Here is a 27,729-nt window from a genome sequence, read left to right as displayed (position 1 = left end):
GAAGGGGGTGACACAAGTAATTACAGGCCAGTTAGTTTAACTTCTGTTTCGGGTAAAATAATGGAGTCACTGGTTAAAGATGTATTGCAGGATCATCTAGACAAGACTGCAGCAATAATTCAGACACAGCATTGTTAAGGGAAAGGCTTGTCTGACAAATTTGATTAGATACTATGATGTGGTTACAAAGGAACTGGATGCAAAAAATAATTTTGATATCATTTACTTGGATTTCAGGAAAACTTTTGATACTGTTGCACGTGGAAGACACGTGCAACAAGTCGAAGTATGGCATTAAGGGTAAGTTACTACTATGGATAAAAGGATGGTTAAATGGGAAAAGACAGAGTGATAATCAATGGACTGCTCTTTGTGGAGTAATATTAGTGGAGTTTCCCCAGTGGTCTGTGTTGCTCCCATTGTTTTGTATATTTATCAATGATATTGATGAAGGTATATTAGGCTTAATGTCTAAGTTTGCAGATGAAACGAAGGTTGGTAGGGTTATTAATGACAGTAAGGATGGTACACTGCTGCAACAGGATCTAGAAAAGTTGAGCAGATGGGATGAGAGGTGGCAGCTGAAATTTAACATTGACAAATGCAAAGTATTGCATATGGATAGCAGTAACCCCAGAGTAACATACCAACTGTGTAGTACTACACTCAGGGTAGTAGAGAATGAAAAAGCTTTTGAGGTAATTGTGCAGTCAGATATCAAGTTTTCTGAGCAGTGCAGACAGGCAGCCACAGCAGGTCAATGGGTTTTGTTAAATATATACATAATTTTGCTAGCAGGGATATGGAGGTGATTATTCCTTTGTATAATGCAGTATTTAGGACACTCCATTACTGTGTACAGGTCTGGAGGCCTCATTTTAACAAGGATGTAGAGTTGTTAGAACAAGTATAGAGAAGGGCAACAAGGTTGGTGAGGGAACAAAGGGGTGCTCTTACCAAGAAAGGCCTAAGAGTTGCAAATTGCAGCATCTAAATACTAGGCACCTGCAAGGTGATCTGATTGAGTGTATCAGCCCCTGAATGGTTTGAGCAGTTTCATTGCTAATGGGATTCTTCATCTTTCTCAGATTACACCCCCTGAGGAGGCATAAATACAAGTTGAGGAAAGACAGTTATAGATTAAATATACAGAAATTTGTCTTTAGTCAGCTGGTAGTTTATTGCTGGAACAAACTTCCATATGCTTTTGTGAAAGTTGACAGCTTGAATAAATTCAAAGAAGAACTGTAAAAAAAATTTTGGAGCGAATGGATGGTTGAAATGGAGTGGGTTTTTTTGCTGATGGAACTTGCTTTCTGCATCATATACCTATTCTAATTCTCATATTTAAATTCTTGTATACTTGAGAGACTCCATGTCTTCGCTGTCCCTGTAATGTCATTTGCTGGCTTAATTAGTACTTCAAATTTATTTACAACGTTACTAACATTAGTGTATGTGCAAGTATACACGCACATGTTTTTACTCTTTTTGTCTAACACAGCCTGTGTTATTTGTTCCAGTAGAAGTATGCAACAATCACCTTTGCCTCTTCCATGGCTCTAGTTTAATTGATTAGTCTGTGTACCCTCCCCCAAGCTAGACGTTTTCCGATCCACCGATCACTGCCTCAATAGCATCAGCAAATATTCTTTCACCTCATCTATTTAAGTATATCTCATCCCTTAAACACAGTCGCTCCTGTTAACAAGCACAGACGACATCAAGAAAACTTCTACACCATGACCTTGCACATTCTCTCCAAGGCCGAATTGATTGACAAGGCTCTGAATTACTCTTTTACTTCATTAGCACCTGACTCTATTTTTGCTGGAACAGAACTAAATTTTACAGTTCTGTGTTGTTCATTATGTATTTTGATCCCCCTCCACTCCTTATAAAAAAAGGAAAGAAAATGACACATAGTAGTAATGGAGGCATGTGATGGCAAGTGCATGAGCTTGCGCAGCATCGTTCAAAAAAAAAAAAAAAAAAAACCTCCCTTTACACATCCATTCTCTCTAAAAGTTTGTCCAGTTCCTCCTTAAATTTATTTAAGCTATCAGCTTCTACAAAGATGGAAGTTTTTTGTTCTAGTAATTAACCACCTGCTGGCTAAAGGAAAATTTCCTCTCATCTGTTCTACAACTGTTTTTCCTCAATTTGAATTTATGCCCCCCTCAGGTTCGTAATCTGAGCAAGCAGAAGAATCTCATCAGAATTCAGCTTGCTCAACCCATTCAAGGCCTTATAAACCTCAATCATATCACCTTGCAGGTGCCATATAATGACTGATAGAATTTAAGCCTCTCCTTGTAACCCCTTTGTTCCTCTCACCAATCTTGTTGCCATTCTCTGTACTTGTTCTAGCAACTCTACATCCTTCCTAAAATGAGGCCTCCAGACTTATGCAGTACTCAAGGTGTGGCCTGACCATTGTCTTATACAAAGGTATAATCACCTCTGACTGCACAATTACTCCCAGGTCTTTTTCATTCTCCACCTCCCTGAGTGTAGCAATATGCAGTACTTGGCATTTAGAATATAGAAGCCTGTGGTAGATATAAACTACTCTGTGGTTACAGTTACTAAGGAAGTTAGGCAAGCTAAGGCAGATTGACAAGTCTTTGGCTAAGGATGCAAAGAAAAACAGCAAAGACTTTTTACTTATATAAATACTGAAAGGAATGGGTGGATCACAAGGGAGAATGCCAGAAGTTTATCAAGCTATAACAGGGAGCTAAATGTTTTTATAACTTAGAGGAAAGTGGAAGAGAAATTGTTGAAGCTAAACATAAAAATGCACCCAGGGAGGATGGGATCTATCTATCTATCTATCTATCTATCTATCTATATATCTAAAAAAAAAAAAAATGGCCCGAATTGCTGAGTCGTTTCAACAAAGTACTCGGAAGATGGAGAAGCGTGTGCGCCACATCTTCGCTGAGAGGGAGAGTGCTTGTGGTCAATCATATGGCGGCAAGCGTTCTCTGGCACACCTTCAAAATTCTCACTCCACCTGCTGACTTCCTCCACCAAATCCAGGCATCTATCCGAAGCTTCCTTTGGAACAAAACCAACTGGATGTCCTGCTCCAAACTTAGCCAACCACTTACTCACGGGGGTCAAGGGTTGGTCTCTTTAGACGACAAAATCACAGCATTCCGGATCACCTTTCTTCTTAAGACGCTGCAAACAAAATACGCACAATCCAACACTACGGATAAACTACTAGCCACAGCCACTAGAGGACTATCCCTTTCAACAATATTGAGAATGGACATGGCACCAGTACCACTCAAACTACCGCCGTTTTATAAAGACGCACTATACCGCTGGAAAAAGCTAAACCTTCACCATAATCTTGAGAGAACATCCCTTCCCGGAATACTTTCAGAACCGCTCTTCTACAATAAAAGAATAATAGACCCTGCAAATGATGATATTCTCTTCTTCCCTACGTGGAACTGGGCAGGAATAAGAACCATAGGCGACCTCCTGACACCAAGCCTTGAATGGAAAGGATCAGAAGATTTGCCCATTAAAACCATTAATGCAAAGCAGCAACACATACATCTAAAATCAGCGATCACACAAGCTCTTCCAGACATCACTACAACTAAAGGGATTGGAAATGTCACTGGATCCTCGCTTACACCAACCTTCGTCATCACATCACCAGAAGACACGGTACCTCTGTCTCCTGCACCCTCCAAAAAAGTCTATCAGCTAATCATGTCTCGCCATGCAACCACGATTTTCCAGTCATCCACCTGCCAAGCTGTCCCTGCACCCCTCTCCACTCACCACAAGCCACCATCAAACTTTCAGTGGAACCTTCCGTACAGGACGAAATGTTCCAAATCGGACGCAGACATCCAGTGGAGACTGTGGCACAACATCCTTCCCACCCCAGTCAAGCTACAAATCTTCGGGTTACGCTCCTCAAACTACTGCCTCTTCTGCGCCACCCCAGGTACCCTGGAACACATATACCTGGCATGCCCTGTGAACAAGGAACTCGTCAAATACGCTTTGGATGCAGCAAAGCTTGCCTGCAACCACGCCCACACTCCGGAGGACTACTGGTACCTACTTCACTCTCTGAGCAGACAGCACACACCACCTGCAACTTCCTATTCATTGCGGCCAAGGCCGTCATTTACAGCTTCTACTTGAAGCACACAAGAAGCAGTGATGACGTGCCACCTGTCGACACATCGGCGCAACATCTGAAGTGGAGCCTACGGAGGAAGTTGCAAAGCAGACTCCTACTCGAATTCCACTGCAAAAGACCAGAAACTGTGGATCATCTTAACAGCGAATGGAACAGTGGCGGTCACCTCTTCACCATCACTGAACAGTCCATCACTTTCAACGTGTGACACTTAACAGGAGAACGACCCAACCCCAAGAAACTGTTTTTTTCTTATTTCCTGAAATTAAAATATTGAAACCTTTGTATTTCTTTCTAAAAAGTTTTTCTTTATCTTTCCTTTTTGCTTTGTACATAGAATGTAAATACAGTAGTTGTTGTTGTTGAAAATGTATCTACTGTTCACGTTTTAATAAAAAAAAAAAAATAAATAAAAAAAAAAAAAAAAAAATATATAGGGAAGCAGTAAAGGGGGTCTAAACAAACCGCTAGCTGTCTATGCCAAATCACCGATTCTAAAAGCTCTATGAATATTACTGTCATACATTACAATCTACGTGATAAGTTCAATTATTAATCACTGACCAATGCTCCAACTGTTACTTCTGTTTGTGACAGTGATTTTGGGAAAGAGTGTAATGTTTCCTCTAGACAATAATAATGGCTTTGTCAATTCCGGAGTCCAGTGTCCCCTTGTGGCAGGACAACAATACACCTATAGAGCTGTGATTGATGTGAAGACGTTTTACCCACCTCTACAACTGAATGTTAAGTGGCACTTGAGAGATGGCTCAGGAACAGACTTAGTGTGCATACAGATGCCTGTAAAGATTAATCAGCCTTCAAATGCTCAACAGCAAGGATAAAATTCAAGTTTACAAAAAAAAAAAATGGTTAACACTGAAAAACCATGTTTTACTTTGAATGCATACTTCATTGTCAACTGAATGTTTTCAGCTATTCAAGTAACTATCTTATGTATGTTTCAAATTCCAAAATAAAAGGATCTCAATTGTATACATTGAAGTAAAATAATAAAAAAGAATGAATAAAAAAAATTATATATCTATCTAAAAAAATAAAATAAAAATATAGGGAAGCAGTAACAGGGGGTCTAAACAAGCCATTAGCCATAATCATGAGAGTATGTTTGGAGTCAAAAGTCACCCTGATTGTGAGACACAACATGGGTTTGTGAATTGGGAAATCTTGTCTCACGAATTTGATTGGATATTATGGTGCAATGGCAAATGATGCAAACAATTATTTTGATATCATATACCAGGAAAGCTGCTGATACTGTTGCACATATGACTGCTGTACAAATTAAGCAGTGTTTCCTTATGAGCAAGTTACTGCTATTGATAAAGGGAGAGATGGATGAATGGTAGAAGACAGAGTGGTTATTAATGTTGTAATGCTCTTCACATGGACTGATATTAGTGGAGTCCCCCAAGGGTTTTTGGTACAGGGCAGATATGTATTTGTTTCCATATTTATTAATGCTATTGATGAAAGCAAGTGAGATGGTATGTCCAAGTTTGCAGATGATACAAAGGTTGGCAGGGTGGTTAATGGCTATGTGCCACTACAACAGGATCTAAAAAAATTAGGCAGATTGGCTGAAAAATGACAATTGAAGTTTAAAAAACACTAGAGTATCATAACAAATGTGCAGTACTACACAGTTGTTACGCATAGTCATTTCAGTTTTCAGAGTAGTGAAAAATGGGTCCTTAGGAGGTGGGGGGGCATGCAATTGTGCAGACAGATATGAAGTTCTCTGAGCAGTACAACAGGCTACAGGACAGCTCATGTGGTTTTGTAAATGATATATAGGAATTTTGCTATATATCATTTACAAAACCAAATTTTGAGTACTGCATACAAGTCTTAGGCCTCACTTTAGGAAGGATATGGATCTGCTGGAATGGGTGCAGAGAAGAGCAACCAAATTATTATTGAAGGGAACAAAAGGGTGGTCTTATCTAGAAAGGCTTCAGTTCTATAATCTGCTGCATCTTGAGATCAGGCACCTGTGGGGGGGATCTGATTTGAGATGTTTAAAGCTCAATGCTGATGGGATCTTTCCTTTTGCTCAGACTCTACACAATGGAGGCATAGATTCAAATTGAGGAAGGATGGTTGCAGAATAGATGTGGAATTTTGCCTTTAGCCAGCTGCTGGTTGATTGCTGAAACAAATGTCTCTGTTGTGGAAGTGAGTAGTTTGAAGATTTGAGAAAGTAGACAAACTAGTGGAGGGGATGGCAGGTGATGAGCTTTTTTTGGCTGTATAAGTTTGCTTTCTTACATCATTTGCCACTGGTATTACTATCTTAATATATGAACGTAGAGTGCAACAAAAAATTATTCAACTTTTCAACAAGTCAGGATTCTTTCAAACTTTCCTGAATCTTCCTTGTGCCATATTTTCTTACGTTATATGCATTTTCACGGCAGTGGCTTTAAAGTTACCATAGTTCTAATATATTTGCTGTGCAAGCTGCCTTCCTTGTTGTTAGAAGCCATGTAGCACTACCACCCTAAGTTTTGATTATCTCATTCCTGAAGTTGAAACCCATTCCTTTACCTTTTAACAACTGCCACTTCCCATCATCCAACTCAGAACTCTGTTATTCCCAGTTGGTTCTGTTCTCTTAGCTTCTATGATCTCATCTGGTTCTTGGGAAATGATCAGGTCTAGAATATTTTTTGCCCTGATAATTTCCCTAACATGCTGTTACCAATAACAATTTTGCTCCCTATTATGAGTTTCTTTCCTACTTGTTTCAATCAGTTAGGAGCAAATTGAAATTGCCCATATTAAAACATTTCACACTGGTCTGTAGATTTCCCTCTCTCATTATACATGTTTTCATCTAACTTGCACTACACAGATTCAGAAGTCACTCTGCATTAGTGGTTTAAATTCGCTCATTTTATTGACAACACTCCTGACATTACTGAAGGCACAATTAAGTATTTTCAGCAGTGCGTAGCACAAGCTTTTTGATTAGACCAGGGTTCGAGCCCGTGACCACCAAATACGGAGGATGCGGAAAGGTCAGGGAATGACCACCGCATATCTCCGGAGCAATATGGCCTTAGTTGCTAATGCTCCTAAAAACCAAATAACAAACATTAAGTATTCTTCTATGGGTTACTACCCTGATGTACCACCCCTTGAACTTCTTTTAGCTTGTTTTTCCTCTTTTGATCTTTCACTCATTTGAAATGTCACTGCTCTCTGAACATCTTGCAGTATCAGCTGTTGTTGTAACAAAAAAATTCTTGACGTGTACAAGCATTACTTTATATATTACCCCCCCCCAAACCAGCAGTTTTCCCGAATCCTTAAAGGATTATCAGTGATGCTGTCAAAAACCCTTGCACCGCATTTTGTATAAGTGCATCCCATCTTTATAAAATAATTCTTTCAACCTACAAGTGCTGAATATGCTGTGGTGTATATGCTTATTTTGCAGAAGGTACATAAAATCCTCTGCAAAAGTGCTTCGGTGTCTTTAAAGTCTTGAGTTAATTCACAAGTCTTTCAGTATATAGTCAATCAATTCATTTCTAAGCACAATTGCTTACACATTGAGTTAAATCACAATTTTTTTTTTTTTTTTTTTAATGTAGTCTTTTAATGTAATTAATGTAGTTTTTTAATGTAATTAATGATGTCACTAACAGTCTATTAGTGACATCATTAATTATAACACCTGGCAGATGCACCCTGATTTTAGTCAACCTATATTTATTACCTATCCCTGTATTGTCAGGCCTGAATCAAGTGTGCATCACTTGGCAGATTACTAGAACCTTCAGTCCCTGATGAGTTCCAAGGTGCATTTTTTTGCCAAGGCAACACCCTCATTTCTTCAGTGACTCAAGTTCTTCCACCAAATTTTTATTTTGCATAGTGTTAGGATCAGTTGCCACCTGTGGTTTCCCACATCTGTGCCATATGTACACTGTGAAGAAATACAATACTAATGTAAGTGTTTTGTTGAATGTGTAGCATTGTTGGGTTCTGTTGTGTTCTGGCATTTGGCCACAGGGACACCACATTGCTTGTCTATGCGTGTGCACACACACAAACACTAGGAGGTAGCCAGGCTGCCTATTATTCTCTGGCAGGGTTGCCTGAACTTCCTTAACAGCGACCAAGTTTAAAAAAAAAAAGTGGAGAGGTACAGAGTGTACAAAGGAAGGTATGATAAAGTGGGGAGTGTCATAGGATGTAGAGGAAGGTATCCTCTGAAAGAAGGTAGTGATTTCCACCTATAGGTGAGCATGAGAGGGTGGAAGAAAGATTCCATGCTAAGGGAACCTATGAGATTGCCATGTGGCCGAATGGAATCCTACCCAGCCAATCAGGGTTAGCGATAGAAATCCCACCCTAGCTAGGCTAGGGTCAGCAGAGTATACAGGAGTGCTGTGGAGCAGGCCAGAAGACATTCAAAACCAGTAAGAGAGAGAGTGAAGGTTATGCTCATGGCACGAGGTAGTCAAGGATGTGCTGGCCTTTGTATAAAAAGGGATCTCTGTCTGATAAATTTTTTGCGAATTTGGTCAAGGCTAGGTATTAGTTGATTTCAGCTCCTCATTGATAAACAGGTGCTTGTGACCACGGGGTAGATAGTGGATTGCAATGATGACAAAATGCAGGTCTTCATACAGTGGGCAGAAGGGTATCAGATGGCTCCAGTCTTCCTGTTGTCCACATGCAGTATGTGTTAATTATGCCCATGGAAGTTATTTTTTTTTATTTATTTTTTTTTTTTGAATGACCCATGTCCTATGATTAGAAAAGTGATGTAGAGGCCAGGGAGGAACAATGGTGCTTTTGGGTGGACAAGTGACATAATTTTATGAATTTGTCTTGTGACAGCACCTTGGTCTGTTTCAGTTCATCTGGATTGCCAGACCTGCAACAGCTTAGCAGCAAGAAGTTTCTTTTCTTGTTTAGTATTGTGTGCCAGATTGGTGTGATTCATTGTAGTGGTGGGTGGGCAGGCAGGCCTCTGCAGAAGTGGAAATGGAGCCCCCAGTGGATGACCTCCAGGTTGAGAGGAAGGACTTCTGCAAGGACCTGGAGAGCAGGAATTCTTGCTGTGCAATATGTCCTGGTTGTTGCAAGGGATATGGTGCATTGAATTTTTGCTAATTTCATTTGGTTGTGGCAAATGGCCACTCCAGTGATAGCTGGGAGAAATATGCATTATAAAGCAAGGTCAAGGAGCATCTCTTGCGGCCCCAGTTGGTCCTACTGATGCAAACCACCATTGCTATGTAGTTCCTTATTTTTTTTTTTTTCTGTAAGTATTTTACATACGGATGGAGATCAGTTTTGAATCTAGGATGATTCCCAGATATCTCAATTCACTGACAAGGTTGATGGTTTGGCCATTTGATCTTGATAAGTGGAGGTCTTCTAGTCTGTAAGGTACCCATTAGGAGGATTGATTTTATTTTCTCTGAGATATGGAGGTTGCGGAGAGCTGCCTAGTCTTGGAAGATCTGCAGGGCTGATTGGCCGAGCAGCTCGAGTGATGCGCTGGAGCTCCCAGTCACAGTGAGGATTAAATCATCTGCATAGGCTTAAGCATTTACTGGTCCCAAATCTTAATTAAGAAATTTGTCTAGGATAACATTCCACAGGAACGGCCCAAGGCAGGCTGAGAGAGTGAGTGGTAGGATGAAGACACAACAATACTTCTAACAAGTAACCTTCTACGCATTTATAGAGGTTGTAGGGTATTCGGGCTTTGCAGAGTCTATGCAGAATGCTCTGCCACCAGAGCATGTTGAGGGCCCTGGCATAATCAGTGCCAGGGCCCTCAACATGCTCTGGTGGCAGAGCATGTTGAGAAGTATTTATGGGCTGTGGTTGTGGAAGCATTTATGATCTGTTGGACAGATCCACTGTGCAGTGCCCTTGCCAGAAGCCAAATTGTTTATCTGAAGAAAAGCCTGCCTATTTGTAGTGAGATAGGAGCCATAGATGTAGAAGTCTCTCATATGACTTGCTCAGGGTAGGAAGAAGTTGCAATGGGGCAGTAGGGTTTAGGCTGATCTTGTGGTTTATTTGGATGTTTAAGGATTAGTCTAACATTGGCTGTCTTCCTAGCAGTGGAGAAGGTTCCTGTGTGTCAAGGCATTGATTGTATAAGTTGAGAAGGCAGTTTGGGTTGATTTCAGCTACTCTTTTAAGCACCTCCATTTCAAAGATCTGGGCCGGGGCATTTCCTGTCTTTCATCTTGAGTAATGGGTACAATGAAACTACTCCTTCAATTGAACATAGTGACTAGTTTTAGCATTAGCATTAGTAGAGGCATTTGATGCAAGAAAGCAAGCTTATGCAGCATCAGCAAAAAAAAAAAAAAAACCCACTTCCACTTCACCCCTCTGTTTGTTCAAAATACCTGTCCAGCTGAGCCTTAAATTTATTTAGGCTATCAACCCCACGACAAGGGATGCAAGTCTGTTCCACCAACCAACCACCCGCTGGCTAAGGGCAAATTTCCGCACATCTATCCTACATCTGTCTTTCCTCAATTTGAATTTATGCCCTCTCAGGTGATTATTCTGAGATAGAGGAAGAATCCCATCAGCATTGAGCATGCTCAAACCATTCAAGGCTTTATACACCTCTATCAGATCACCTCGCTGGTGCCTAGTCTCCAGACACTGTAATTTGCAAAACTTAAGCCTTTCTTTGTAAGAGCACCCCTTTGTTCCATTCACTAATCTTGTTGCCCTTCTCTGTACTCGTTCCAGCAGCTCTACATCCTTCTTGAAATGAGGCCTCCAGACCTGTATACAGTACTCTAGGTGTGGCCTGACCATTGCCTTATACAAGGGAATAATCACCTCCTTATCCCTGCTGGAAAAATTCCTGTATATCATTGACAATACTCCATGAGCTACTCTTGCAGCCTGTCTGCACTGTCAGAGAACTTCATATCTGCCTGCACAACCACTCCCAAGTCCCTTTCATTCTCTACCACTGTCAGTGTAGTACCACAGAGTTGATACGTTGCTCTGGGGTTGCTGTTTCCCATGTGTAGTACTTTACATTTGTCAATGTTAAACTTCATTTGCCACCTCTCAGCCTGTCTGCTCAACCTTTCCAGATCCTGTTGCAGCAGCATAGTGTCAGTAGTGTCCTTGACAACCCTGCCAACCTTTGTATCGTCTGCAAACTTGGACATTAAGCTTGATATACCATCATCAATATCATTTATAAATACAGAAAACAATAATGGGCCCAACACTGAGCCCTGAGGGACTCCACTAATAACATTAGTCCACGATGAGCAGTGTCCATTGATTACCACTCTCTGTCTTCTCCCCCTCAACCACCCCTTTATCCATAGCAGCAATTTGCCTCCAATGTCACACTGCTCCAATTTGTGTAGCAGTCTTCCATGTGCAACAGTATCAAAAGCCTTTCTAAGATCCAAGTATATAATATCAAATCTATTCCCTGCATCCAGTTCTTTTGTGACTGCATCATAGTATCCAATCAAATTGGTCAGGCAAGACTTCCCCTTAACAAAACCATGCTGTGTCCGAGCTATAACTGAAGTCTTGTCTAAATGATCCTGCAGTGCTTCTTTAACCAGTGCCTCCATTAATTTTCCTGGAAGAGAATTTAAGCTCACAGGTCTATAATTACTTGTGTCAGCCTTTGATCCTCCTTTGTGAATTGGGGTCACAATTGCACATTTCCAGTCTATGGGTACCTCCCCTGAGTCCAAGGAAGCTCTCATAATTATGGCTAAGGGTTTGCTTACTTCCTTTGCTGCCTCCTTTAATATAACTGGATAGATCCCATCCACCCCGGGATGGGATCTATCCAGTTATATTAAAGGAGGCAGCCTTTCTTGTGTTTATCTTCAACAATTTCTCCTCCACTTTACTCTCAGTTATTTCAAGATTCTGTAGCTTACTGCTAGAGTTGAATACACCTCTGGCATTCCCCTCACTGAATAACTCCTCATGTGTGAATGTCGATGCAAAATATTCATTTAGTTTGTTAGCTACCTGAGCAGGATCATCAACAGTTGACCCATCAATATCAAGTGGACCAATCTGATTCATCCCCTTCCTTCTAGAGTTTACATAAGTAAAGAACTCTTTGCTGTTTTTCTTTGCATCCCTTGCCAAGGATTTCTCGTAATCTGCCTTCGCCTGCCTAACCTCCTTTGTAACTTGGTTGCATATCAACTTGTATCTATCATAGGCTTCTGTGTCATGTGTTAATTTGTAAGTATCCCATGCATTTTTCTTCTCTGCCATATGCCTCATTAGTTCATCTGACATCCATTTTGGCCTAAACCTTGAACAATATTTCTTAGTTGGTATGTAAAGCCTAGTAGCTTCCAAGATAAGTTCTTTGAATGCTTCCCATTTTGAATTTGCTGTTGGTAACATCATCAGTTGGTCCCACTATGTAGAATTTAAATACTGTCTCAGTCCATCGTAGTCGCCTTTACGGAAGCAATAACCCTTCCCTTTACCCCTAAAGGTAGTTACCTCTTTGAGTAAATCCCACTTCAGCACACTGTGATCACTGCCACCTAGTGGTTCATTTATCTGCAGATTCTAAATGCATGAAGAATCACTGCTGATAATCAAATCAAGAGTATTACTCCCTCTGGTTGCCTCCCGAACATGCTGATGTAGAAAACAATCGTCCAATAAATCCACAAAAGCCCTGCTAGTGTGTGAGTGACCAGCCCCCAAATTCCAGTCAATATCTGGGAAATTAAAATCTCCCATTATAAGACTCTCTGATTTACTGGCCCACTCTATTTCCCTGTACAGTTTCTTATTATATTCATCAGAGTCATTAGGCCTATAGCACACTCCTACTCTCAATTTTGATCTCGCAATGCTTATGTCACACCAAACTGAATCAACACTGCACTGTCCAGCGATGTCGACTGGCTTCACTTCCTTGGTTTTTATGTGTTTCTTAACTAATAGCATAACCCCTCCCCCCCCCTTCCTATCCTGTCTATCCTTTCTGTAGACGTTGTACTCCCCAAATTCCAGTTCTGCATCCCTTATATCTGTATGACACCACGTCTCTGATATCCCAACAATATCTGCCTTTGATGTTTTGAACAATTCATCAAATTTGTTTACTAAACTCCTAGCATTGCTGTACACGCAAGTATACCTGCACCTGTTTCTATTCTTGGCTACCCTAACACAACCCATGTGTTTACTTGTACCGCAGTGGCTCCCAGCAGTCTCTGAAATATCAAGCATCTTGTTTTTCAGGCTTCTGCTCATTCTAATAGAAGCAGTGCAAGAATCTCTTTCACCTCTGCCAGTGGCTACTGTCAATCTATTGGTCTTTGTCTCCCCCCAAGCTAGCAGTTTTCCGACCCACCTAACACTGCCTCGATAGCATCAGCAAATATTCTTGCACCCTTTCTATTTAAGTGTATCCCATCCCTGTAGAAGCAATCTCTCCTGTTAACAAGTACAGTCCAGGCTGAAAAAAATTCTACCCCTTGAGCCTTGCACAATCTTTCCAGGGCCGAATTGATCGACAAGGCTCTCATCATATACTCCCTCCTATCGTGTCTTGGCAGAATTGCAAACACTTTCAAATTCAACCCTAATTCTCGGCTTTTGTTCAACAGTGATCTGTACTTGTTAAGTAATTCTGCCGGTCTCCTACTCTTAATATCATTAGTGCCAACGTGTACAACTATATCACCTTTTGTGCCCTTAAAAGATGATATTCGCTCTACAACGTCATCAACCTTTGCCCCTGGCAGACATACCCTGGTCCTGTTCCACCTATCCTTTTTACAAAGCATGTTCCCTGTTTCCCTGACAATAGAGTCACCAACAACTACTGGTTCCTTCGGGACCAGCGCATTCTACCTTGGGGGTTGCCTCTGTGTCACGTGATGCCCAAGTGCAAGCTCTGGCGTTGATGTGGGCAGCTGAGAGCTTGATGGGCCCCTCAATTTAGTTCCTTCGAGGGCATCCACCCTGTCCTTCAAGCTCTCATATACGCCCCCAAGAACGCTGAGTTGTTGCCTGATATCGATACAGTCCTTGCATCGCGCGCACACACAAAGACATCCCCCATGGCAGTATCATGTCCCGTACCCGATTGCTCTGCAAACATCAAGCAAACAGTGCATTTTATAAGGCTGTGAGTCAGAGGACAACTGCCCCCCTCAGTTCTGCTCTATAGCCATAGCACTTCCATTAGCTTGAGCCTTTTGCTTTGCTGCTCTGGTCTGAGTCATGATTTTATTAATTAATTATAATTAATTATGTTATGTTATTATGTTAAATATAATTAATTATGTTACGTTTGTAATCTAAGTCGTTATATGTATTTATTTAAAAATACAATTTAACTGCTAACGAAGTTCAACTAACGCTATCTAGTACGGTATATAACTATTGTATCACAAAGGTGGGAACTTACGAACTTTATATCTACGGACACTTAAGTATTAATTAACTTTCAAATCTCGCTGTCTCAATTCAGAATAAACTAACGATCCTTACTAGGTCTATAAGCCACTTACAGAAATAATTCTGTGTTTTGTGGAAGATGCCACCAGTGGTTTCTCATATCTGTGCCATGGTACTTTGTGGAGAAGTTTAGAACCTCTATAAAAGCCAGAAAAAGTGTAATGTCTGGTTTGTGTCAGAGTAGTGTTACGTTCTGTTGCTGTATCCTTGGCTGCAGGGCCCTGTAGTTATAATTAGAATGGCCCTTGAATATATGGCACAAACATTTCAGTAATGAAGTTGTGACTCTCATGGGAATTGCTTACCACCATATCTGCCTGAGTCATGATAGCCTCTGAGATACTTGACACTAATCTTGTAATAACCATTGTTAAATTTGCAAAATTTTGCAGAAAGTAACTTGCATAAAAATTTACATTTACAAAATATTCAGAAAATAGCTTTTGTCAAAATTAAATTGTTTGTTTTTAAGAATTCATAGTGGTTTTTTTTTTTTTTTTTTTGTCCCCCCCATCTTTTTAGGGAAAAGCTTCGGGAAATAAAGCTGCATTATGGTTAAGGACTTGGTTCCAGATCCATTTGTTTCTTCTTGGGTGCTTTATACAAAGGAATGCTGGAAAGGTGTTATTTGTAGGACTTCTGGTATTATCTACATTTTGTGTTGGACTAAAATCGGCAGCAATGCAAACAAATGTAGAAAAATTATGGGTAGAAGGTAAGTGTTCAGTTAAACAGTATGTTTTTATATAATTTTCAAACCTGACTTGTGTGTGTTTCAATTAAACACATCAAGAATTGAGAAGTGCCAAATCTTAAAATTAAGGATTTTAGGTATGAATATTTAGTAGTCGAATAGGTTTAGAGAAGCAGCTTTAAATGAATTTTAAGTTCTAACTTAACTTTTTACTGTTAATTATTATTATTAGCCATATGGTGCAAGGAAGCCTGAGGCTTATGCTGCACCAGCCCAGCCAAAAAAAAAAAAAAAAAATTCTGAATTACACACAGACAGAGTCCAGCTCAGGACTCTGGGCTTGGCACACCCAGGGTCCTGAGCTGGATATCATCTTTCTTAGTGACCCCCTTCTACTTATGTCTCTTGTCTTCTCTCTCACAGGGTAATTCAGATTTTTTTTTTTTTTTTTTGCTGGTGCAGCATAAGCCTCAGGCTTCTGTACACCATATGGTTAATAATAATAAAAAGTTCCGTTATTAGAGCTTAAAATTCATATCTGTAGATGTAAGCATTTTAAAATAACTGAAAGATAGTGCTAGTGGTTAAAAAAAAATTAAAGATTTCAATTTATTAAATATAAAAATAAAGTCACAGCAAATATTGTCATGTATATTAATGTCAATTTGAAATGCATATTTAGTATAGTATCAGGGAGAATGAATGAATGAAAAATTATCTTCTAATTGATAGTAACTACTTCCTTACCTTTTAAATGTGCTGTTGTGACAACTTCTGCATTGATTCTGAAGGACTTTGCAGCATTGAATTTGAAATATCCAGGAGTTTCTTCTGTCAATTTTGGTGGCCTTTCACTATGCCACACAGCACCTCTCTCATGAAATTTGTCTATTAATGCCCGCACAGCATGCTGATGTGGTACTATCGTATTTAGAAATTTCTTAAAAGTATTCCTGGATGCTTTGCATATACTCATCACCTCATTAAAAACATACTCAACCAGAAAAAAATACGCTCCAATGAAAAATCAACATTAACGCACTCCACAATCAACTGCCTGAATAGCTGTCTCGCAGCCAACTGACCTTGACACCACTAGATGCACAGGGTCTCATATTGCACCATACGATGGTGCACATCTGTGTGCCATCGTGTGGTGCGATATCATTTTATACATTGCTGTCAGCCAGGTGTATAGTGACTTTCCAAACACCCTATATTAGTATCATAATGTTTATAATAATAACATATTTCATGAAATTCTCTATAGCCAATAAACCAAGATAGTGTAGCAAAAAACAGTGACTATTCACAGTCACTGTAAAGAACCACTCGTGAAGCTGTGTTGCTCTGAATTGCTGAGTTAATTAGTAAGTAGAGAAACTGTAGGGTATGCAGGACTTACCCGCAGAGGTCGAGATGCACAGAATTTTACTGCAAATCATGGGGAGACAGTTTTAATTACTTAAATTCAAAAAAAAAATATATATATATATCAATTTAAAAATTTAGTATTTAAAATACTAAATTAAAAATATAGCTGAAAACATTTTACCTTCCTCCCCCCTGTATTTGTTAACATGAATAGTTTACTTAGTAAATAAATACTTTATTTACTAATGTTTTATGAGTAAAAGACAGTATTAAGTTATCATTCCCTTTGCATCCTACTAATACACAATGTTGTCATGGGCTTGCATTTTATGCATCTGTTCTGACATAGTCATGTAATTTAGTTTGTTAGAACTGACAATCTTTTTTTGGTACGTAAATCTTAGTGGTAAAATGCAATAAATGAAGACGTTCACTATCATGCTATCTAACCATGGCGTCGCATGATTAATGTTTTCAAGCACTTTGTTAATTTCTGGTGCTTTTTTTTTTTTTTGTCCTTACACTAGTCATCCACATTTTCTGAGTCATTCCCTATGTGTCACTGGCCTTCTGCTTGTTGATGTTCTTCCCACTGTTCACAGAGGCTGTGGTTTCTTCCTTGTCAGGTAATGAGAACTGGAGCTTCTGCATTTACTTCAGTCCAAGCTGCAAGACCTACCAAGTATGCTACAAGCGACCTTTGCTTTGTTGTGATATAGTGACTGTTGTAAATACTTTTATTTATTTATTTTTTTTTTTTTTTTTGTTGGAGAAACAACAATAATCTCATTTTTGGTTTGCCATCTGGGGTTGGAAAATAATGCTGACTAATCATTTTCCCAACTTCCATGCAACAAGCTAAAACCTAAAAAAAAAACTTACAGGAAAATTGTGCTTATAGATGATGCTAATAGTCTCCAACTTACTTCCAATACAACATCTCTAGAATTTTAAGGAAGCTTGCCACATAAGCTTCATTAGAATTTCATAGCCATGAAATTCTTTATGGCCTTTGACTGCATTAAAAGACCACACCACATTTGGAATCCCTTCCCCTGTGGAGCCAAAGCCAGAATGCACTATGCAAACATCAATGACCCATACACAGTACTGCACACTGTTCACACCCCATGATGAGATCTGCAGTACAATGCCACACATATCCCAGTCTAATCTGAAGAGGTAGGCACACAACATGTTGCATTCCTATCCAGAATGCACCATGCAACATCAAAAACTGCTGATGTCAGTTCTGAGGTTTGAGAGAGTTTCTTTTCAATCAGAAACATAAACCTACTAACATCATGTGCAACAACAATCAACGTTCCTTTTAATAATAAGCCTAGTTGGAATGAGTGCATGTTGTGAGGTCTGCTGAAGTAAAATTTAATTCAAATAAATAAAAGATAAAATTTTGTAGTGCTATCTTGCAGAGGGGGGAAAAAGTAATTTGTTTTATCTCCTCCTCAACTCATTGCAGTACCCATTAGCCAAAAACATCTCAACTACAAACATCTACAATTGCTGAAAATTAAGACCTACAACACGTTATCCCTTCCCCTCAAAATATACATCCCTGATTACATCATCTTAGCTATGTTCTTTGATGCAGATACTCTCAAAAATGTCCAAATCTCAAGTTCATACTAGACTTTTGCATGGTATTAGCATTAGTAAAGACATATGATACAAGAAAGCAAGCTTATGCAGTATCAGCAAAAAAAAAAAATAAATAAAATAATACCCTTCACATTTCACCCATCCACTCAATCCAAATGTTTGTCTAGTTCTGCCTTGAATCTATTTAAGCTATTAACTTCTACAATGTCAGATGGAAGTTTGTTCCAGCAATCAACCATCTGTTGACTAAAGAAAAACTTCCACACATCTATCCTACAACTGTCTCTCCTCAATTTAAATTTATGCCCTCAGGCGATTATTCTGAGCAAGAGGAAGAATCCCATCAGCTCAATGCTGATGGAATTATAGACCTCAATTAGATTACCTCAGAGGTGCCTAGTCTCAAGACACTGTAAATAGCAAAACTTAAGCCTTTCTTCATAAGAGCAATCCTGTGTTCCATTCACTAATCGTATTGCCCTTCTTTGTACTCGTTCCAGCAGCTCTACATCCTTCTTAAAATGAGGCCTCCACACCTGTATACAGTAATCAAGGTGTGACCTGACCGTTGCCTTATACAAGGGGATAATCACCTCCTTATCTCTGTTAGAAAAATTACTGTATATCATTGACAAGACACCATGAGCTACTCTTGCAGACCATCTGCACTGCTCAGAAAACTTAATATATATCTGACTGCACAATTACCACAGGTCCTTTTTGTTCTCTACTACGCTGAGTGTAGTACCACACAGTTGGTACGTTACTATGGGGTTACTGCTACCCGTATGCAGTACTTAACATTTGTCAATGTTAAACTTCAGTTACCACCTCTCAGCCCATCTGCTCAACTTTTCTACATCCTGTTGCAGTATCGTACTGTCATTAGTGTCATTAATAACCCCGCCAACCTTAGTGTTGTCTGCAAACTTAGATATTAAGTCTGATATTCCATCATTAATAAATGCAGAAAACAATAATGGACCCAACACTGAATCCTAGGGGGACTCCACTAATAACATTTAGGCCATGAAGAGCAGTGTCCATTGATTACCACTCTCTTCTCCCACACAACCATAACTTTATTCATACCAGCAATTTGCCTTCAATACTACACTGCTCCAATTTGTGCAGCAGTCTTCCATGTGCAACAGTATCAAAAGCCTTTCTAAGATCCAAATATATGATATCAAAATTATTCTTTTCATCTGGTTCCTTTGTGACCACATCATAGTATCCAATCAAATTGGTCAGACAAGACTTCCCCTTAACAAACCCATACTGTCTGAGTTATAACTGAAGTCTTGTCGTGATGACCCTGCAGAGCTTCTTTAACCAGTGCCTCCATTAATTTCCCTGGAACAGAAGTTAAACTAACAGATCTCTAATTACTTGTGTTGCCCTTTGATCCTTTTTGGGGTCACATTTGCACATCTCTAGTCCATGGGTAATTATGGCTAAGGGTTTGCTTACTTCCTTTGCTGCCTCCTTTAATAAAACTGGATAAATCCCATCCACCTCCAGTTGCCTTTCTTAATGTTTATCTTCAACAATTTCTCCTCCACTTTGCTCTCAGTTGTTACAAAATCATCCAGCTCACTGCCAGAGTTTTAAGACATCTCTGGCATTCCCTTCCCTGAATAACTCCTCATGAGTGAATGTAGATGCTAAAATACTCATTTAGTTTGTTAGCTACCTGAGCAGAATGATCAACAGTTGAACCATCGATATCAAGTGGACCAATCTGATTCATTCCCTTCCTTCTAGAGTTTACATGAGTAAAAAACTCTGCTGTTTTTCTTTGCATCCTTTGCTGAAGGTTTCTTGTAATTTGCCTGCCTTAACCTCCTTTGTGACTCTGTTGCACACAAGCTTATATCTATCATAGGCTTCAGTGTCACCTTTTAATTTATACTTATCCCATGCAGTTTTCTTCTGTTCCACATGTCTCATTAGTTCATCTGACATCCATTTAGGCCAATATTTCTTAGTTGGTATGAAAAGCCTAGTAGCTTCCAAGATTAATTCTTTGAATACTTTCCATTTTGAATTTGCTCTTGGTAACATCATCAGTTGGTCCCGCCGTATAGAATTTAAAAACACTCTTATAGCAAAAACTCTTCCCTTTACTCCTGATGGTAGTTACCTCCTTGAGTAAATCCTACTTCAGCACCTGTGATCACTGCTACCTAGCAGTTCCTTTATCTGCAGATTCTTAATGCATGAAGAATCACTACTGATAATCAGATCAAAAGTATTACTCCCTTTAGTTGCCCTCCCGAACATGCTGCTGTAGAAAACAATCATCCAATAAATCCACAAAAGCCTTGCTAAGGTGTGAGTGACTAATCCACAAATTCCAATCAATATCTGGGAAATTAAAGCTCCCCATTATAAGACAATCTGATTTACTGGCCCACTCTATTTCTCTGTGCAGTTGTTTATTATACTCATCAGAGTCATTAGGCCTATAACACACTCCTACTCTCAATTTTGTTTTCCCAGTGCTTATATCTCACCAAACTGATTTGCCACTGCTCTGTCCACCCATGTCAACTGGCCATACTTCATTGGATTTTGTTTCTTAACTAATAGCATAACCCTTCCTCCATTCTTATCCTGTCTATCCTTCCAGTGCACACAGTACTCTCCAAGTTCCATTTTAGCATTTCTTATCTGTGTGACACCACGTCTATGATATCCCAACAATATCTGGTAATATGAATAAAGTATATAAGGCTTTTTTAAAGGGTTGAGTAAACTAAATACTGATGTCATCTTTACTTTCTCAGATGAGATGCACAAGGGAGCATAAATTTAAATAGCAAAAGGATAGTTGTAAAACAATGTTCTGGATGTGTTCAGTTGGTAAAATAAACTTCCAATTGTGGAAGTTGTTGGTTGATATAAATTGTAAGGTGATTTGTACAAATTATTTTGAAGGAATGGACAAATCAAGGTGTTTTCCCCCCCCCCTCTGGTTCTGCATAAGCTTTGCTTCCCTATATTATGTTGCCAGTACAGTAACTTAAATGCTAACAAATGGAAGATTCAAATAAAATTTCTAAAGGATCAGAAAGGATTAAAATTACATTCTTATACAAATTTACACAATCTAATTGATTTGGGTACGATGTCACTAAAACTTTGGTCAAGATTTTTGCAGCTGCGGTGAACGCTAAGTTTTCATTTATATTTAGTCATTTTATTGACTTAATTGTTATACTAAATTATTTTCTATAAGTAGCTTTATAGTTCTAGCCAAGCTCCTTGGTTTATTTTGAATTTAGATAGTGATTTTGAAAGTTAATACTTTAGTGTCCATAGATTTTACATTCGTAACTTGCTGCCATTGATACCATAAGGTTTAATGTAAAATTAGATAGCAAAATATGTAGCAGTGTATTAGAAATCTGTTAGATTATTATGGCATTATCAATAAAATTTATTAATCTTATTAAATTTCATTGTTAATTAAATTATACTTAAACAGAATCATGACCCAGACCAAAGCAGCGTTCACAGAATAGCCAGAGTGCTGTGGCTCGCGGGAGAACCAAAAGGGCAATTCTCCCACGCATCAGTCTAAAACAATGCGCAAAATCTGAAATGTTTGCAGACCTGTCTAGAACAGGACTTGATCTAGCCAAGGAGGATGTCTTTGTGTGTGCTAATGGAGAGACTGCGAAGAAATTAGGCACCAACTCAGCATTCGGATGGGCATCTACGAGAGTTTGAGGTGTAGGGTAAATGCCGTTGAAGAAATTAATGAGCTGCCCATCAAGCTCTGTTGTCCAACTCTGTGTTGCCATTCCAGACGATACAAAGGTTGGCAGGGTTGTTAAGGACACTACTGACGCTATGCTGCTGCAACAGGATCTGGAAAGGTTGGGCTGAGAGGTGGCAAATGAGTTTAACATTGACAAATGAAAAGTACAACATATGGGGAAACAGTAACCCCAGAGCAACATATCAACTCTGTGGTACTACAGTGACAGTGGTAGAGAATGAAAAGGACCTGAGGGTAATTGTGCAGGCAGATGTGAAGTTCTCTGAGCAATGCAGACGGGCAGCAAGAGTAGCTCATTGTGTCTTGTCAATGATATACAGGAATTCTTCTAGTAGGGATAAGGAGGTGATTATTCCCTTGTATAAGGAGTCAGGCCACACCTTGAGTACTATATACAGGTCTGGAGGCTTCATTTCAAGAAGGATGTAGAGTGCTGGAACGAGTACAGAGAAGGGCAACAAGATTAGTGAATGGAGCAAAGGGTTGCTCTTACGAAGAAAAGCTTAAGTTTTGCAAATTACAGTGTCTGGAGACTAGGCACCGGCGAGGTGATCTGATAGAGGTGTATAAGGCCTTGAATGGTTTGAGTATGCTCAATGCCGATGGGATTCTTTCTCTCACTCAGAATAATCACCTGAGAGAGCATAAATTCAAATTGAGGAAAGACAGATGTAGGATAGATGTGCGGAAATTTGTATTTAGCCAGCGGGTAGTTGGTTGGTGGAACAGACTTCCATCCCTTGTTGTGGAAGTTGATAGCCTAAATAAATTTAAGGCTTAGCTGGACAGGTATTTCGAACGAACGGAGGAGTGAAATGGGAGTGGTGTTTTTTTTTTGGATGATGCTGCATAAGCTTGCTATGCTATTGCTGACAATTTCTCTTCCACTTTGCTCTCAGTTATTGCAAAATCACTTAGCTCCCTGTTAGAGTTCGATAAACTTCTGCCATTCCCATCTTGAATAACACCTCGTGTGAATGTAGATGCAAAATACTCATTCAGTTTGTCAGCTACCTTAGCATGAAGATCAGTAGTAAAATCATCTGTGTTAAGTGGACCAATCTGATTTATCCCTCTCCTTGTTGAGTTTATATAAGTAAAGAACTCGATGCTGTTTTTCTTTGCATCCTTTGCCAAAGATTTCTCGTAATTTGCCTGCCTAACCTCTTTTGTGACTTGATTACAGACCAGCTTATATCTATCACCGGCCTCTTTGTCACCTGTTAATTTATATATATCCCATGCACTTTTCTTCTTTGCTGGATGTCTCATTAGTTCATCTGACATCCTTTTAGGCCTAAACCTTGAACAATATTTCTTAGTTGGTATGAAAAGACTAGTAGCCTTCCAAGATTAATTCTTTGAATGCTTCCCATTTAGAATTTTCTTTTGGTAACGTCATCAGTTAGTCCCACTGTATAGAATTTTTAAAAACTGTCTCAGACCACTGTAGTCACCTTTATGAAAGCAAAAACTCATCCCTTTACACCTGATGTAGTTACCTCTTGGTGTAAATCCCACTTCAGCACACTGTGATCACTACCATCTAGTGGTTCCTTTATCTGCAGATTCTTCATGCATGAAGAATCACTACTTATAATCAGATCAAGAGTAATACTCTCTCTGGTTGTCTCCCAAACATGCTACTGTCGAAACAATCATCCAATTAATCCACAAAAGCCTTGCTAGAGTGCAAGTGACCATCGCAAGTTCCAGTCAATATTTGGAAAATTAAAATCTCCCATTATAAGACAATATGATTTACTGGCCCAGTCTATTTCTCTGTACAGTTATTCATTATACTCATCAGAGTCATTAGGCCTATAACATACTTGTACTCTCAATTTTGCTTTCCTAGTGCTTATGTCACACAAAACTGACTCAACATTGCACCGTCCACCCATGTCAACTGGCTGCACTTCCTTAGATTTTGTTTCTTAACTAATAGCATGACCCCTCCTCCCTTCCTATCCTTTCAGTACACATTGTACTCCCCAAATTCCAATTCTGCATTTCTTATATCTTTGGGACATCAAGTCTCTGATATCCCAATGTTATCTGCTTTTGAAGTGTTGATCAACACCTCAAATTCATCAAATTTATTTACTAAACTCCTAGCTCAGGATGAGAAAATTCTTCCACACGAATCTTGTACAATTTCTCGAGGGCCAAATTGATTGATAAGGCTCTCATCATATACACCCTTCTGTCTGTGCAGAATTGCAGATAATTTCAAATTCAACCGTAACTTGTGGCTTTTTTTTCACCATTGACCTGTACTTCCACAGGACTGGAGATATGCAAATGTATCCTCAATTCACTAAGGGGGATCGAAGGGTGACACGAGTAATTACAGACCAGTTAGTTTAACTTCTGTTCCGGGTAAAATAATGGAGTCGCTGGTTAAAGATGCATTGCAGGATCATCTAGACAAGACTGCAGCAATAATTCAGACACAGCATGGGTTTGTTAAGGGAAAGTCTTGTCTGACAAATTTGATAGGATATTATGATGTGGTTACAAAGGAACTGGATGCAAAAAATAATTTTGATATCATAAGTTTGGATTTCAGGAAAGCTTTTGACACTGTTGCACATTGAAGACTATTGTACAAATTGGAGCAGAATGGTATTAAGGGTAAGTTGCTACAATGGATAAAAGGATGGTTAAGTACAAGAAGACAGAGGGTGGTAATCAGTGGGTGCTGCTCTTCTTGGACTAATGTTATTAGTGGAGTCCCACAGGGTTCGGTGTTGGGTCCACTGTTGTTTTTTATATTTATCAATGATATTGATGAAGGTATATCAGGCTTAGTGTCAAAGTTTGCAGATGATACAAAGGTTGGCAGGGTTGTTAATGACAGTAATGGCAGTGTGCTACTGTAACAGGATCTAGATAATTTGGGCAGATGGGCTAAGAAGTGGCAACTGAAGTTTAACCTTGACAAATGCAAAGTACTGCATATGGGTAGAAGTAACCCCAAAGAAACGTACCAACTGTGTGGTACTACACTTAAGGTGGTAGAAAATGAAAAAGACCTGGGAGTAATTGTGCAGGCAGATATGAAGTTTTCTGAGCAATGCAGACAGGCTGCCAGGGCAGGTCATGGGGTTTTGTCAATGATATATAGGAATTTTGCTAGCAGGGAAAAGGAGGTGATTATCCCTCTGTATAAGGCAATGGTCAGGCCACACCTTGAGTACTGCGTACAGGTCTGGAGGCCTCTTTTTAGGAAGGATGTAGATTTACTTGAGCGTGTACAGAGAAGGGCAACAAGATTGGTGAGGGGAATGAAGGGATCCTCTTATCAAGAGAGGCTTAAGTTCTGCAAATTGCAGTGGCTGGAGACTAGGCACCTGCACGGTGATCTGATTGAGGTGTATAAGGCCTTGAATGGGTTGAGCACGCTGAATTCTGATGGGATCCTTCCACTTGTTCAGATTACGAACCTAAGGGGGCATAAATTAAGAAAAGACAGATGTAGATTAGATGTGCGGAAATTTGCTTTTAGCCAGCGGGTGGTTAATTGCTGGAACAAACTTCCATCTGTCGTTGTGGAAGTTGATAGATTGAATAAATTTAAGGAGGAACTGGACAGGCATTTGGAGGGAATGGTGTGTTGTGTTTTTTTTTTTTTTTTTTTTGGCTGATGCTGCATAAGCTCATACATTTGCTTTCTTGAATCACATGCCACTACTACTACTGTTTTAAATTTACAACGAAAAAAATGTCATTGAACAAATATCAATTTGTTAGCATGTACATATTAAATTAGGAATTAAGCTATGTACGTAAGCATAAATTTATTTTTATTGTACTAATCTGTGGAAAATATTCTTCTGATTTTCACATGTTTAATTTTGTTAATTGGCAAGGTGATAAAGTGTCAATTTGTGCTTTATATATTTACTTTTATAGCCTGTGGATAATGTTCCTCCTATTTTCGCAAACATGATTACAATGACTGCCGCTTGCCACCATCGTATAGTGAATGGAGAGTCAATCATAAAGCAATTTTAATTGTATGGCGAACTAATCATAAAGCAGGGGTCCACTGTACTCTAAATACATTCAATGCATTTCTCTTCTCTATCATAAATGTAATCAGTTCATCTCACATCTGTAGGTCTGAGCTTTGATTAGTTGGTAAGGCTACTAACTTCTATGATTGCTTCCCCCCCTTTAAAAGTGACCACTGTAGTCACCCTGATGAAAGCAAAAGCCCTTCCCTTTACTCACTACACTAATTATATATTTTAGTAAATCCCACATTGGTACACAGTATTATTGCCACCCAGTGTCTTTTACCTGCAGATTCTTAATGCATGAAGAATTGCTGCTGGCAATCAGAACAAGAATATTGCTTCCTCTTGTTGCCTCTCTAACATGCTGCTGTAGGAAACAGGCATCCATTAAATCCATGAAAGTCTTGTTAGTTTTTTTTTTTTTTATGAAAACTCCAAACACAAGAGGTATTAGAACCTATAGTACTTGGTACTGTGCTTGGGTTGGAGGTTGAGAACACAAAAAAAAGATATTTGTTGAAATTAGACTTTAACTTCTGTAGGCTGTAATTTTCAGGAAATACGAAGGAAGGTTGTTCCAGAAAATGGCAGTTGAACAAGTAATAAACGAGAAAGATAAAAAGTTGGTTCTGTGAGTTTGAAGTTGGACAGTAAATGTATGTTGGCTGGTAGTGGCACATATTCAGACTGTTTTCAAAGAGAGAGCTAGAATTATAGAAGTCAATTCGGAAGAACAGTGCCAATGGAAGCATCTGTAGAAAAGGCATACAGCAGAAACATTGTCTATGAGATAGAATGCAGAGACTGTTAGAGAGGAGTCATTAATTAACCTAACTGTCCTCTTCTGAATGGAATCTAGAAGCCTTGAGAGAGGTTTTGGGGGCACTGCCCCAGATGTGGGAACAATATCCCATGGTAGGGCGGATTTGCAATTTGTACAGAGTGAACAGATGTTTAGAAGAAAAGTAATGCCAAGAGCAAAAGAGAAAACCAAGTTTTTTAGATGCAGAGGAAGCAATATTTGTATTGTGCTTGTGCCAAGAAAGATTAGAAGTCAGGGTAATCCCCAAAAAGAGATATATCGTCTTGCCTAGAAATCGGAGTGTCATGAAAGGTAAGCAAGATAGTGTGTGTGAGTGACCAACACAAGTTCCATTCATTATCCGGAAAGTTAAACTCCCATTATTACTCTTTTGCCGACCGGGCTAGCCAGGTAGGTAAAGTGCCTGCCTGGCAACCCAAAGGTCGCGGGTTCGATTCCTGGCTCGGGCTTGGATCACAGTAAAATGCAAAAACTTTGGGAGGTGCAATATGGCCATAGAAGCTGATGCGCCAACAACTAATACAAAAAAAAAATTACTCTTTTACTTGCCTACTCTATTTCTGTGTATAGCTGTTTGTTATACATCTCCCAATCATTAGGTGTATAACACTTCTCTTGTTGTCTTCCCCAGTCCTTATGAGGTTACACTGACTCAACTCAACACATTGTACTTGGCCACCCATGTTGACTGGATGCACTGCCTTATATTTAATATGCTTC

The 27,729-nt window shown here is 39.3% G+C and overlaps 1 protein-coding gene across 2 annotated transcripts in view; it reads left to right on the top strand.

Annotated features, from left to right (window-relative positions):
- Nucleotides 1-27,729, top strand: part of ptc (protein patched) — a 396,675-nt gene that overhangs the window by 20,390 nt on the left and 348,556 nt on the right. For both annotated transcript variants that reach the window (XM_090385655.1, XM_090385656.1), the window contains exon 2: nucleotides 15,206-15,398. In XM_090385655.1, the coding sequence (XP_090241781.1) occupies nucleotides 15,206-15,398 (193 nt within the window). The remainder of the gene's footprint in view (nucleotides 1-15,205; nucleotides 15,399-27,729) is intronic.

Source organism: Mastigoproctus giganteus, chromosome 12 (assembly GCF_048544385.1).
Source record: "Mastigoproctus giganteus isolate SK-2022 chromosome 12, ASM4854438v1, whole genome shotgun sequence".
NCBI lineage: Eukaryota > Metazoa > Arthropoda > Arachnida > Uropygi > Thelyphonidae > Mastigoproctus > Mastigoproctus giganteus.
This window is presented reverse-complemented; position numbering and strand designations above follow the sequence as displayed.